The sequence below is a fragment of the Sorghum bicolor genome, chromosome 8 (genome assembly GCF_000003195.3).
Source record: "Sorghum bicolor cultivar BTx623 chromosome 8, Sorghum_bicolor_NCBIv3, whole genome shotgun sequence".
Classification (NCBI taxonomy): Eukaryota; Viridiplantae; Streptophyta; class Magnoliopsida; order Poales; family Poaceae; genus Sorghum; species Sorghum bicolor.
This window is the reverse complement of record NC_012877.2, coordinates 60,595,850-60,610,711: the sequence shown is the minus strand read 5'-3', so window position 1 is coordinate 60,610,711 and position 14,862 is coordinate 60,595,850. Positions and strand designations below refer to the sequence as shown.

The 14,862-nt window shown below is 47.3% G+C and overlaps 1 protein-coding gene across 1 annotated transcript; it reads right to left on the bottom strand.

Annotated features, from left to right (window-relative positions):
• LOC8084417 (cation/H(+) antiporter 19) lies at positions 9,840–13,719 on the bottom strand. Its single transcript, XM_002442505.2, has 2 exons — positions 13,401–13,719; positions 9,840–12,247 (listed from the first exon to the last, which is right to left on the bottom strand). Exons 1-2 carry the CDS (start codon positions 13,560–13,562, stop codon positions 10,025–10,027), a joined length of 2,385 nt encoding a protein of 794 aa, XP_002442550.2. The 5' UTR covers positions 13,563–13,719; the 3' UTR covers positions 9,840–10,024.

The following is a 14,862-nucleotide window of genomic DNA, read 5'->3' as shown; positions in this document are numbered from 1 at the left end:
AAGAATGAACCTCTGCGCGATTACATCCGACGATTCTCGGATATGCGCCTCAAAATCCCGAAGATTTCTCATGACGAGGCCATATCAGCCTTTATCAAGGGCTTGCGTTTCCATGAAGCGCTGAGGAACAAGCTGTTGCGTAAGCGCCCATCAACGGTAGCAGAGCTCCTCGCCACGGCAAAAAATTACGCCGATGCTGATGACGCAGAAAAACTAATCCGAGACGATGCGAGAGGCCCCGACCAGCCCTCCCGGCGAGATGACGGTCGTGGTCGCTACGACAACAGAAATCACCGCTGCTCCGACAACCGCGATCACCGAGAGGGCTGGGATCGGCGGCGCGACAGCCGCGACGACTTCAGAGGAAAGCGCCCTCGCGAATACGACCACGAAGTAAACACGGTCAAACGTCCCAATGGACGACGGGACTACCAAGACGACTACAACAAAACGTTGAAGGGACCGTGCCAGCTACACCCGAAGTCTAACCATACCATGGAAGAGTGCCGCGTCCTCAAAAGTATCTATACACGGCGGGCCGCCCAAGAAGACACCGCCAAGAAAAGTAACAAACGCGACGAACACGACCACGAAGATGAGGATGAGGACCAAGACAGGGACCCCCGACACCAATACGTCAGCCCCACCGACGTGGTCCACTCCATTTTCGGGGGCAAGGTCTCCACTGAGTCCAAGCGAGAAAGAAAGCTGTTAAAGAGAGCCTGCCTCAACATAGACAGCACGGACGGGCTGATCGCAGATCCGAAATTTCCCGCCTGGTCCCACAGGGAGATCGCGTTCAGCAGGAAGGACCAGTGGGCCGCTATCCCAGAGCCGGGTCGTTTCCCACTGATTCTCGATCCCTGCATCAATAGCATCAGATTCGAGCGCGTGCTCGTGGACGGGGGAAGCTCCATCGACATCCTTTTCCGCAACAGCCTGCCCGCCCTCAAGATATCACCGGCGCAACTAAAACCTTACGACGCCCAATTCTGAGGGGTTTTGCCAGGTCAAAGTTCGGTGCCCCTCGGACAGATAACATTGCCTGTCCAATTCGGCACACCCGATCACTTCCGGACGGAGTTCATCAACTTCGTAGTCGCGGACTTCGACGGGACCTACCACGCCATACTGGGCCGTCCATCGCTGACAAAGTTCATGGCAGTCCCGCACTACTCATACCTAGTGCTTAAGATGCCCACGGAGAAGGGTGTCCTGACCGTCAGAGGCAACGTCTACACTGCGTACACCTGCGAAGAAGAAAGTTTCAAGATCACCGAGGCAATTGACCTCTCAATCCGCATGGCGGAAACAGCAAACCAAGCCGCACAGCTGCCCCCCGACCAGCTCCGATTACCTGAGCAGGAGACAGCCAGAAAGAATTCGAAATCCAAGGAGTACAAAGAAGTGCAGCTGGTCGAAGGCAACCCCGAGAAGACAGCCCTCATCGGGGCTAACCTGGATCCAAAATAGGAAGACGCGCTCGTCAGGTTTCTAAGGGACAACGTGAGCGTTTTCGCATGGAAACCCGCAGACATGCCCGGTGTCCCACGAAACCTGATCGAGCACTCCTTAAACGTCTCGAAGACCGCAAGACCAATCAAGCAAAAACTGCGACGGTTCGCTCGTGACAAAAAGGAGGCTATTAGGACAGAAATAACACGGCTTCTAGCAGCCGGATTCATAAAAGAGGTGTATCATCCCGATTGGCTCGCCACTTGACCGTCGAACTCTGGGCGGTCGGTCCAGCTCGTCCTCTTCTCGGGAACGTACCCCACGTCGCAGAACGTGGAGCTGCCCGGTTCCTCCCTGACGTAGAACCACTTCCTGTACCATTCGGTCAAGGAGGTGTTCCATGGGCAGTGCAGGTAGCGATTCTTCATCCCATCACGAAGGTTGAGGTATACTCCACCTGCAACCTTGGAGCCTCCAACTGCTCCCTTCTTCCTCAGACAGAAAAGATACCGGAAAAGATCAAAGTGCGGCTCTATGCCAACATAGGCCTCGCACAGATGGATGAAGGTGGAAATAAGGAGAATTGAGTTCGGGTGCAGATTGCAAATCCCGATCTCATAGTACAAAAGAAGACCTTGAAGAAAAGGATGAACAGCAACACCAAAGCCTCTCTTGATGAAATCCTCAAAAACAACGATCTCACCGGCGCGAGGGTCGGGTAGCTCTCCCCCTCCGGTGCCCTCCAGCCGCCGAGCTCTGCGCCGTGCAGAAGCCCCATATCGACGAGGTCACCAAGAGATTTTGTGGTGCTGCGAGACTTCTTCCATTCCTTGGCCATCAGTTCGGCCCTCTTCCTGGAGTCGCTCTTCGCCATTAGAGGTGCGAATGTGGGCTGGAGTTAGGAAGATGCAGGAGATTGGAGAAGATGAGAGCGGAAGGTTTGAACGCGATGGCAGGAGAAGCGGTACAGGCGGTCCTATTAGGCCCTTATAAACCCGCGACCCCACCTCTCCCACTTCCTGTATTCTCGGGAAGTGGGCAGGCCATGCGGCGGACGCGGCGTTTCGGTTTATAATGATTATAGACAATTAATGCGGCGGAGTTTTCGTACCAATTGATGGTTTCCTTTTCTCAAACCATGCAAAGAGCGGTTGTACAGTTACCAGGTGCAGCTTTTCATGCATCCGTCTGACATATCGTCAGGAGACGCCGTCACGTCAACTTTAATTGGAAAGATCTTTTCAAAAGTAAGAAGACACATACGCTAGTGAGTCAGCAATTCGGGGACTGTACCGACCACCGAGCACTCGACGCTCGGGGACTGGTTGCCCAGTCTATCAACTCAAGGACTGCACCGACCACCGAGCACTCGACGCTCGGGGACTGGTTGCCCAGTCCATCAACTCAGAACTTCAAGGACTACACCGACCACCGAGCACTCGACGCTCGGGGACTGGTCGCTCAGTCTATCAGCTCAAAGCTTTAAAGCATGCACCGACCACTGAGCACTCGGCGCTCGGGGACTGGTCGTACAGTATAGCAACATATAATTCCAAGAAGCACACTAAGTGCCTGGGGACTGGTCGATTGGTCTTTTCGATTGCAGACGAGCATGACATGCTCGGGGACTGGTAAATTCAATTTTTTAGACCTTGCTACAAGGCTCATACTTCGCCTTCCAGCAAGCTCGGGGACTACATCGGTACGATGCATCTAGCGATGCATCTCAGTCTCAAAACTACTTTGGGGAATTTTCTTTTGACCCTGGCACCACGTGCCTACGCCACCTACTACCAGGCTCGGGGACTAAGTGGGCACACTTCACCTAGCGGTGAATTTGCTTGCTTTTTTGATGCTTCTACCTTTCAAAAAGGCAAAGTGGGCACACTTCACCAGGAAAGAAATTTTTTTAGAGCACCATGCATTCTTCGAACAACCTGCTTCTTCGATGTCAATGTTGATCAACTGTCTTTCGAGTTGGCCAAGGAACCGTTGCGACTGTTTGGCGATTTCCCTGAAGACGACAAGCCTCGCTGATCGAAGAAGCTCAAGACAGCGTGTTGCATCACAATACATGGCGCTCGGGGACTAGCTGTGGGGGTATAAACCCCTATACCCTTACGGCTAGACTTCAGCCAGGAAGCTTGGCCCACTACGAGACGAGTTCGAGGCTTGATCCGACAGCCCGAGTTTCGCGCAAGGAGACAAGACGTGGAGATCAAGCAGGATTCTAGTCGGTTGGAATAAGGAATTGATATCGAATTATCTATGGCAATTGTAACCGACTAGGATTAGTTTCTAGATCTGTAACCCTGCCCTCCAGACTATATAAGGAGGGGCAAGGGACCCCCCTAGGACATCATATTCTCTCAACACAAATCAATACAACCAGACGCAGGACGTAGGTATTACGCCAACTCGGCGGCCGAACCTGGATAAAAAGCTTGTCCGTGTCTTGCGTCACCATCGAGTTCGTAGTTTGCGCACCGTCTACCGATAAACTACTACCGTGGGTATACCCCAAGGTAGACTGCCGACCAGCTTTCGTCGACAAGGTGGTAGCGCAGTCCGAGAAGCTGAGGCAGCAGGTGCTCGCGCCCAAGCGAAGATCCAACAAGGACCGCCTCACCAAGGTCGACGGCAGGGGCCGCCGGATTCGGATGCCCGCGCTGTGCGCCGCGCGAATCTTCCATCTCGCGCGAGAGCTTGGCCACAAATCCGACGGCGAGACCATGCAGTGGCTGCTGCAGAAGGCCAAGCCGGCCATCGTCGCCGTCACCGACATCGACTCCATCCTGTTCTCGCCTTCGCCGTCTACTACATCCCCTCCGCCCCCACATCGCCGCCAACGTCGTCGACCCCGGCTCCTGCGACCACCACTGCACCCCCGCCTGCGCCGTCGTCCTACCTCCCGGCGAAGTCCTCATCTCCATCTATTCTCTTTCTTAGTTTTTGTGCATGCATAGTGTCTGTGGTCCTTGTTATCTTTGTTCCAGTTAGACAGCTACTTCTTCGGCGTTGGATCGACGATGCTGCCTCCATCTGGGATACCGGTTCAAGCTTCTTCTACCTCCGGCAACGTCAACAACTTTATCTTTCGGTTGCCGGAATATGTTTTCTTACATGGCTTACCCGATCCCCCTTCAACCGTCGCTTTGCGCGGTCAAACCATCTGGGTGCACGCGTCCTGGACGCCTCTGCGTATTCCCCTCACTGGCATGCAAGTCTATCTCGTCGCCTAAGTCGACGCTGCTGTCTTTTTTCCTGGTATTTGGAACTCGTTGTATCATGATATCCTTTTGGGAACCTTCTTGTACTACGTTTGTTTTAATATATATGATATGTTTTCGTAAGAAAAAAACACATGTACGTTTTTTTTTAGGAAACCCAACACACTACGTACGTGCAATAATGCATAAGATATCTATGTATGCAGCAGCATGTGTTGTCACTTGCATTTGGTTGCATTGGACCGCCGACTACATATATATATACGAGTAGTCTTGTACTACTGCTTGAGCAATCGATATGCTTGCAACATGTTCGACGATTTATATAATCTGCGGTTCCAAGGGACAAGCAACACAACTACTATGCCTCTGTTTCGTTGTTGATTGGTTATCATGCTGGGCTGCAGACTTTAAAAAAAAAAACGAAAGGGCGCCAGACTCTTCGATTGGTACAGTAGTACTTATGTTGTTATATTGTGTCTCACTATTGGTTATCATGGACTGACTCTCTGTTTAGTTGGTAGTAATATAATTATACTAGGCCCCATGCTAAGATAAATGAAAGTGCCACAAATAGACTACTAGAGCTCTAATCTTTTATTATTTAGATGATTTACCATATATTGGTATGTTTGGTCAAGTACCCGGACTGCAACACGGCCAGCCCGGGCCGGGGCCTATGTCCGCCATTGGTTAGAGAGCAACTCTATCATATTGACTAAGGGCATGTTTAGATACACATGACCGGTTACTAGTTGGGGCTAAAATAACCTAAGTTAGTTGTTGTTGAATAGCTAGTTGCCTAACAGCTCGTTGAACACTTGGTTAAAAAATAGGTTATATATATAATTAGCCATTTTGTTTGGATGTATTAGTGTCAATTTGATTTAAAAAATTAGCTAACTAGTAATTAGACTCTTATTAGTTGCAAACTATATATAAGACCTTGACTGTGTCGTCAGAGGATAAAAATTTTCCTTTTCCTTGAAAAATGTTAGGGCCTGTTTAGATTGGGAACGAAAATTTTTTTGATGTCACATCGGATGTGTCGGAAGGATGTCGGGAGGGGTTTTTAGAAACTAATAAAAAAACAAATTACATAGCTCGTCAGGAAACTGCAAGACAAATTTATTAAGCATAATTAATCTGTCATTAGCATATGTGGGTTACTGTAGCACTTAAGGCTAATCATAGAGTAACTAGGCTTAAAAGATTCGTCTCGCGATTCTCAACTAAACTGTGTAATTAGTTTATTTTTTTATCTACATTTAATGTTCCATGCATGTGTCCAAATATTCGATGGGATGGATAAAAATTTTTTGGGTGGGAACTAAACAGGGCCAAGTACCTCAGATTCTGGATTGGTGCGCTGTCCAAGATCCACTAAGGCCTTGTTTAGTTCCAAAAAATTTTGCAAAACAGGCACAGTAGTATTTTCGTTTGTATTTGACAAATATTGTCTAATCATGCACTAACTGGGCTCAAAAGATTCGTCTCGTCAATTTCGACCAAACTGTGCAATTGGTTTTTATTTTCGTCTATATTTAATACTCCATATATGTGTCTAAAGATTCGATGTGACGGAGAATGTGAAAAATTTTGCAAAATTTTCTGGGAAGTAAACAAGGCCTAACCTGCAGCTCCTGTCCAAGATCCACTAACCTGCTCCTGTACCTCAGATTCTCGGAATCTGTTGAGGAACACGTGCTCTAGTACTTCTCCTGTGCTCATTGGGTATTCGTATTTTTTCCACGCACCTGTGCCATTTTAGTGGTTGCTGTACTGGTGTCCCGATTCCTTTTTTCATACTCCAGCTGTTCTAAATTATAAATCATTTTATTTTCTTTTATCTATTTTATTATATATCTAGATACTAAGTAAAATAAATATATCAAAAAAGTAAAATAGACTTATATTTAAGATAGAGGGAGTACTATTTTTTACGTACTTATAGTGGTTTGTGTTTGTTTTCCTTTTTAACATGTATTTTTTTATTTATTAGATATATAGCAAAATAGATATACCAAAAAAAGTAAAAAAAAAATTATAATCTAGAATAGAGGAGAGTACTATTTTTTGCTTACTTGTAGTGGTATTCCTTTTTAACATGTATTTTTTTTATCTAGATATATAGCAAAATGGATGTACCAAAAAAGTAAAAGAAATTTATAATCTACAACAGAGGGAGTACTGTTTTCTACGTACTTATAGTAGTTTGTGTTCTTTTTCCTTTTAACATGTTGTTTAATTTCTGTACCTTCGAATAATTTAGGATGTAATAATGCCCTTGTCACTCTTTTAGAAAAAACACATTCTTGAGCAAATAAATGCAATAATAATTATTATGCAGTAGGGAAACCACACGCCATATACAAGTGTAAGATTATTTGTGCGCGCTAATTCACGTGCTATATACGCTTTTTAATCATTAGATTAAGCTTTTACTAGGGCATGCAAACTAGCCGGCCTGGTTCACATAGTATATGCAAACTATCTCTTTGATATGTCATTGCTCGTAGTCGTAGCCACTGCCCCCATGCATGAAATACTGCTACCAAGAGTTGTAGCTATTGCTATGCCCTCAACAGTTAGCAATTATATATATGTAATAACTTCTGTGATGTTAGTTGAGCTAGTATACCATGAAATCTTCTCTCGTAATTAATGGATTAATTAGTCCAAGGGTTACAAATGGTGGTCTGAAAACGCTGTATAATTAAGGGAAATGGAAAGGCAGTAGCGCGTAGCTAGGATTTAAAGCTGTCCAATGTTACGTAAAAAAAAAACTTGAGATGGTAACATGCCAATACACAAGTATATATTATCAAACGCAATACGACTAGAAGTAGGTCAAACGAGTAAACTAGAGGTCATATGAACATCTTAAAAAATGAACAAACTCTAATTAACTTGCTTAATGTAAATTACGTACCGTGCCTTGTGCACTTGTCTATGCTGATCATCGTCGTCGACGTGTCATGGATGAAGGGTACTAGCAGTACCTGCATCTTGTCACTCTTGTGGTCTCTATGGAGTCCTGTGTCGAGCACTTCTGGTTCTGTTTAATTAGAGCAATAGGGCCTTACTGCTTAGCCACTAGAAGGTGTGAACGAGTGATCAAGAATTCAAGACGTACCTCTTCTCTACTTGCCGGACAAATCGCTATTTTGTTGCCGCTAAATTGGTGCCTTGGTCTCGGTGGTTGAACATAGAAGCGTGCTCAAACGTGAGACGTTGATTTAATATGTGAATGTCAAAGACCAAAAGTCCTAGAGGTACCAGGCCTTGGGCCAAAACTGTAGGTGGTCCATGACCAACAAGGACCACCCTATAGCTCCATCACTAGAGAGGGAGAGAGTATTCTAAAAAAAAAAGAAAACTAGAGAGGGAGAGAGTAATGGGGGCAATAGTGCCGCCAATATGAACAAGACATGCATGTAGGTATTTGACGGCTGTTTGAGGCTAATAGATAACACCAAGGAGACAAATAAAGGGATAGACTAGTACTTATTGGTGTTACGGTATGGTTCGACTGCTCGGGTGAGGGCATATAGGAGAAAAAGAAAAAGATCTAGGAATCACGCTATGTGGTTCATGGTGACTTGGTGAGGTTGGAGTGATAGTGTTAAAAATGAATGAATAGATCATATTTAGTTCTTGCACGATTGAAGACACTTAGGAAGGGAGAGCAAAAAACTCTAGGTATCTTGCAATTGTATAATTCTTTTTCTAACCATGTGAAACATAGATCTAAAGTCGATACTACATCCACTTGAAATTATAAGACATTTTGGCTTTTATAGACACATTGCTTTTGTTATGCACTTGATATATATACACTATGTCTAGATACATAGTTAAAAGCAATGTATCTAGAAAAAACAAAACATTTTATAATTTGAAATAGAGGGAGTATTTATTACCGCCTTACCCCTTATGTGATTAACGGAGGAAGTACATCCAACTCATCATGGTTAGTTAGAAAACGACAATTAAAGCGGCGGCAAAAGAGAAAAAGCATAATTTCAATGGCATAGTCATTTATATAGTCTAGAGTTTTTGGAAAGAAGAAAAAAACGATGTACTCCCTCCATCCCAATTTATAAGTCATTTCAAAAATTTTAGAGAGTCAAAACATATTAAGTTTGACCAATATTATAGAAACAAAGTAGAAAGATTTATGACATCAAATAGGTATTACTATAAAAATATAACTTAGTTATCATATAAATTTAGTCAAACTTAAGATGCCTTGACTTTTCAAGATTCTTGGAATGACTTATAATTTGGGATGGAGAGAGTATGTTTCAAAATGAAGGATCCTTCTCACTAGTTGTGGCGACTCGTGCTAAGAAAAATGTAGAGCAACGACTCCATGCTTTTTGAGAAATTATAATTTGTAATTCTTCTGGTGTGCATGTCATTTCTCATCCCCTTTGGAGTTTAACTTTAGGTTTTTTCGTTTTCTACTATAATGCACAACAGTCAATGCTTCTGCGGCACGGTAACATAGGTGCAATAACTGAAGGCGGTTTTTTTTGCCCTTAAGGGCATGTGCCTCACTCTCCCATCTATTTGATTCGCTTTGAGAAATGTGTAAACACACATCTCAAAACAATTTCATATTTCTCAAAAGCGAATCCAATGAATAAGAGAATAACTCTTCACAACTATCAAGCATGTGGACCAATGGAGAAGGCAGTTTTTTTGCCCTCAAGGGCATGTGCCCTTAGCACATGGATCTTTAGATTTGCATTGAGAAGTGTGCGTGCACACATCTCAGTACAAATTTGCACTGCGATGTGTGCACGCACACTTCTCAATGTAAATCTAATGATCCATATGCTAAGGGCACATGTATTTAAGGGTACATTTTATTTTTCCGATCGAAGCTGGGACATATTCATGCTATGTTAGTTTGTTAAGCGAGTAAACCCTAAGGTATCATCTAAGCTATGGAGGTCCGAGTCCACTGTAAAACCTAAGCCCTCATAGCGTGCTTTGGGAGGAGGAGGTGTGTCGTTGTTGTCTTCAACGAACTCTGTATCTTAATATAAAATGTGCAAACTTTTTGCGTATTAGTAAAAAAATAGCAAATCTCGTGCCATTTTTCTTCAAGAAAGTATAAAATTCCACAATTATTTCTCCGCCAAGTATGTCCATATATATTATTTTCTATGTGCAAATCCAGATGATTATATAACAGTGATGCAGTGGTAAGACTTAGGGCGCACTTGTTTAAGATGCATCATACCTGCACTTGTCTGCTTGGAAATCGGATGCAGCAGGAAAGAAACAGAGCTAAATAAGGCAACACTTCGGCACGATTCGTGCTCTGCTCAGGCCGCGTCGCTCGTCGGCGACCATGGCACTGGCACCACAGTGGACCTGCTTCCCATCTCCTCATCCAGCACGTCCTCCTCCGTCGCTGCCGGCGGCCTCGCGCTGGGGTCGAACCTCTTGCTCTTCGGGTTCGTCGCCGGGTCGTATCTCTTGATCACCAGAACGGACGCCGACGTCCTGAACTCCGGCGACGCCAGGTAGCTGCCCACTGGGCCCAGCTCGTCGGGATTCTCCACCAGCGCCGCCGTCGGCGGCATCCTTCCCACGACGAACACATTGAACTTGGACAGCGCGTTGATGGTCTCCAGCACCTCCTCCTTCGTGTACCCCTGCCGCTCCTCGAAGTGCACCGATCCATCCTTCACCATGCCGAGCTTCGACTTGAAAGCCTCGACCGCCGCCTCGTCGTCGGCGCTCTCCTCGCCGGAGGAGTGCGGACGGAACCTTGCCAGCGTGACGGCGACACCCGGATGCTCCGCCATGCGCGTCGTGTAGGCGAGCGCCTCACGGTCGTCGGGCCCGCCGAAGAAGAGCGTCGCGACGGAGAAGGACACGTTCTTGGCGGACACCTGCGCGGGGCCACCGAGGCCACGGTCGACGAGGACGGCGACGGAGCAGGGCGCCTCGCGGAGCACGCGCTTGTTGATGGCGTGGTACGCCGACCCCAGCGACACCAAGGAGCCGTCCTGCTGGAGCGCCTTGTGGTACGGCATGACGACGATGGCCGCACGCTTGCCGGCGGCGCTGTCGATGACGTCCCGGTGGATGGTGTCCATGTCCGAGATCGCCGTCATGGCGCGCACCCTCACGGAGCTCAGCTGCTGGAAAGCCTCAAACGCCACCACCATCTGGCCCTCCGGCCTGTCGGCGCTGTTGAAGAACGGCGCGCCGTTGCGGCGGGCGCGCTGGACCATGGTGATCGACGACGACCGCTCCGAGAGCTCCACGAGGTGCATGGCGTACATGACGAGGCGGCGCCGCCCCGTGCCGCGCGACGCCTCGACGAGGTTGAGCAGCGTCGGGATGCTGCGGCTGGCGTGGAAGCAGGCCAGCACGCGCAGCTCGCTGGTGTCGTCGCCGGGCGCGCACTCCACGGTGCGGCGCTTGTACGGCGCCGCCGGCCGCGCCGGCTTGTAGACCGCCATGACGATGGGCGTGGTGATGAAGGTGGTGAAGAGCGCCATGAGCACCATGATGGCGAACGCCTCGTCGTTGAGGACCTTGCGGTCCCGGCCGATGTTGAGCACGACGAGCTCGACGAGCCCCTTGGTGTTCATCAGGAAGCCAAGGGTGACCGCCTCACGGACGGGGATCTTGACGAGCAGTGCGGTGGTGACCGCGCCGCCGATCTTGCCGAGGCACGCGTTCGCGATGACGAGCACGAGCAAGCCCCATGACTTGGCCCCGCTGATGGTGGCGACATTGGTCTTGAGGCCGCTGGAGACGAAGTAGAGCGGGAGGAAGAGCCCCGAGACGAGGTCCTCCACCTTCTCGATGAGCATGCCGGCGAACGGACCGTCCTTGGGGACGACCACACCGACGACGAACCCGCCGAACAGCGCGTGGATGCCGATGACGTCGGTGGTGAAGCCGGCGGCGAGGACGATGCCGAGGGTCGCGCAGACGTGGAGCTCCTTGATGGGCTCACCGTCGCGGCACTGGCGAGACATCCACGCGAGCACCGGTTTGAGAAGCAGGAACGCGGCGGCGACAAAGGCGGAGGCGGTGAGCAGGACCCAGAGCGAGATGATCGGCGAGCTGGAGCCCGAGAGCGCGATGGCGAGCGCGAGGAGGATCCACGCCATGACGTCGTCGACGGCGGCGGCGGACAGCGCCATGCGGCCGAGGTCGGTGGTCAGGAGCTTGAGCTCGGTGAGGATGCGCGCGAGCACAGGGAACGCGGTGATGGAGAGCGCGACGCCCATGAACACGAGGAACGGAGCGTGCGGGGCGTCCTTGACGACGGTGGCGCGGAACGCGAAGGACGTGCCGACGCCGAGCGCGAACGGGAGCGCGATGCCGGAGAGGGAGATGGCCAGGGCCTTCCTCCCGGTGCGGCGGATGGCGGAGATGTCGAGCTCGAGACCCACGAGGAAGAGGAAGAAGAGCAGGCCCAGGTTCGCCAGCGTGTCCAGCACCGTCATGCTCGCCGGCGGGAAGACGGTGTGCAGGAACTTGGTGCTCCGGCCCAGCGCCGACGGGCCAAGCAGGATGCCTCCCTGCATGCAATGCCACACGAGCAAAGCCATGAGTGCCACGTCATCAGTGGATCACTCGTTCATGTGATGTGTACTCCCTCGAGTCAAAACAAGTGACGATATGCAGCAATTTGACGTGGTCACTCGTTCATTACAAATTTGGTATTATTTATACTACTCATGGAAATTAAATAGGCAGCTATGAGCAGATTTCTCTGTAGAATGCTGGCATATTAAATCATTTTCGAAGCATGCACGAAGTCAAAGAGTTCAAAATTTTTCAAAAGCTTTTGTCCTAGGGAAAACGCAAAGTAAACTTGATGCAACCTCATTGCATGATAAGCCTAGTATGATATGAGCACCAAGAACGAGTTAGTTATATTCCACAATTATTTATAATTGGAGATATATATTATTGGGGTCCCTATGATATTTAACCTCATGTATATCATACACTCACTCGTCCTAAAACAAGTACACCTCTCTATTATATATTGAGAAGTCAAATATTTTTGAATTTAACCAAATATATATAAATAAATAATCATATTTATGATGTTTATAAGAAGTATATAATTAGATAGACATTGGGCTATACTTTCATAATGAATTCTGGTCTATTTAGCACGGTTTTTTAGTTTTTTTTTGGCTTTGGCTCATTCGAAGAACTGATGAAACTAGGATTACCTTTATAGTTTATTTCTAGAAGGGAGAGAGAATAACTTATTATTATAGTACAAAATATTATTTAGATCTACGAGCGTGAGGAATTAGAAGCCCTCCCAATCGAGATTCTAAGAAAATGGCAGTACTTGATACGTGGGTTCTGTTCGTTGCTCTAAAAAGTTATGACTGAAATTATTATTAATTGATTTATTGTGAGAGAAAAATAATGTGAGGAGGAGCTAGCAACACATGGCTGGTATTCTGGTACACGGTTGTCGCCGACTCGCCGGCTCCGGCTAGCTAGGCCGGCCGGGGTTGGCAGTGGGCCGCGGCTGGCCGTCGAGCAGCGGCGGCACACGGCCGACCGGACCGGGCATATATGCATGCACACACTAGCTAGTAGATAAAATTGAAATATACAGATAGCTATGGAAAATGAGCTAGTAAACGTCGGACGCGCCGTCGGCGGCGGCGACGACGACGACGGCCGGGCCAGCAGGGCGCTTACGATGATCTCGGCGATGACGCGGGGCTGCCGGAGCGGGCGGAGAAGGTAGGCGAGGCCGCGGGTGACGACGAGGACGAGGCAGATCTGCAGGATGATGAGCGGCAGTGCGAAGTCCAGCGGGTTCTCTCCCTGGAACGCCCCGTTCGACGCCACCTTCGCCATTATTATTGCTGTTGCTGCTCTGGCAACGCCGTCGTCGTCGTTGCCGGCCGCCGGCGGCAAGCCTCCTCACGGTCGTCGGCCGTGTACGACGACGACCACCGTACGTAGCACGCACGTACCACCACCACTTGCCCTAGCTAGTCTTTAATTTGCTTGTCCGACGTCGTCGTTGATGCCAAGATCACGGGGGCCGTACATGTGTTTATATAACGCAGTTCAGTGGGTGGCTGATGGCGACACTAGCACTCTCTGGCAGCCACTGATCTGCCGCTCTTAGTCTTAGCCACCGGACGTAATATAAGCAAAGAGAAGACGACGACTTTTCTCAACCGTACCAACAGTAATATAATATGCATATGGTACGGTGCAGCCTTTACATTTCCAAACTTTATATACAGGCCATCGAAATATTAACTTATCAGCCGTGTTTTTCTCGTACAACAAATCAACAAGCATTACTTTCTGTCATGGTCTATTTAGTTCGCACCCTAAAAAGTTTTGGAGGTGCTGTAGCAAATGTGTAATTATAGTAATTAGTATCTAATAATCATGAACTAACTAGTATAGGCTCAAAAGATTATCTCGCAAAATACACGCAAACTAAATTTTTTAATCTATATTTAATGCTCCATACATATGTTTAAATATTTAATGGGATGAAATGAAAAGTTTTTAGGTAGAAACTAAACCGGATAAACCGTCATCGGCGAAATGTTACTCTCTTCAGTTTTTCTTTCTTTCTTTCTTTCTTTCTTTCTTTCTTTCTTTCTTTCTTTCTTTCTTTCTTTCTTTCTTTCTGAATCTAGCTTCTCGCCAGATATGTAACGGGGCATCATCTTCATTTCCTCTATAAGATAATTGTGTCTAGTTTTTTTTTCCCGAAAATAGAGTGCGCCCATAGTTACACTATATATCATAATGTCTCAGTCAAAATACACAAATTTATCTAAAGTGATAGCATATATAAATCATTGTCATGGATATTAATAAAATTTTGACTGGACTGATAGTATCATTGGTATATGAGAGTCGTTAAGGAGACCTTTTGCATGATCACTAAAACATGCAAATATATATTTATGATTGTATATGTACTTTATTTGCATGACGACACAACTATAATAAGTTAGCATTTCACTATAGTAAAACTAACGGAATTAGATAAATAAACATATATAGGTATAATTTATGATTATTTTATTTATTTTTCATGTTGTTAGTAATTTAGATGTAGATTTTATAGAATATTTTACTTTACTTTCAATAAAAGCAGAAAGTAGGTAAATTAAATGCAAAATTT

Bases quoted from the DNA above. Each gene is read 5' to 3' on its own strand.
- LOC8084417 (XM_002442505.2), bottom strand. From the start codon at position 13,562: ATGGCGAAGGTGGCGTCGAACGGGGCGTTCCAGGGAGAGAACCCGCTG. The intron at 12,248-13,400 runs GTAAGCGCCCTG...CATTGCATGCAG, and splicing joins GCGTCATCGCCGAGATCATC to GGAGGCATCCTGCTTGGCCC.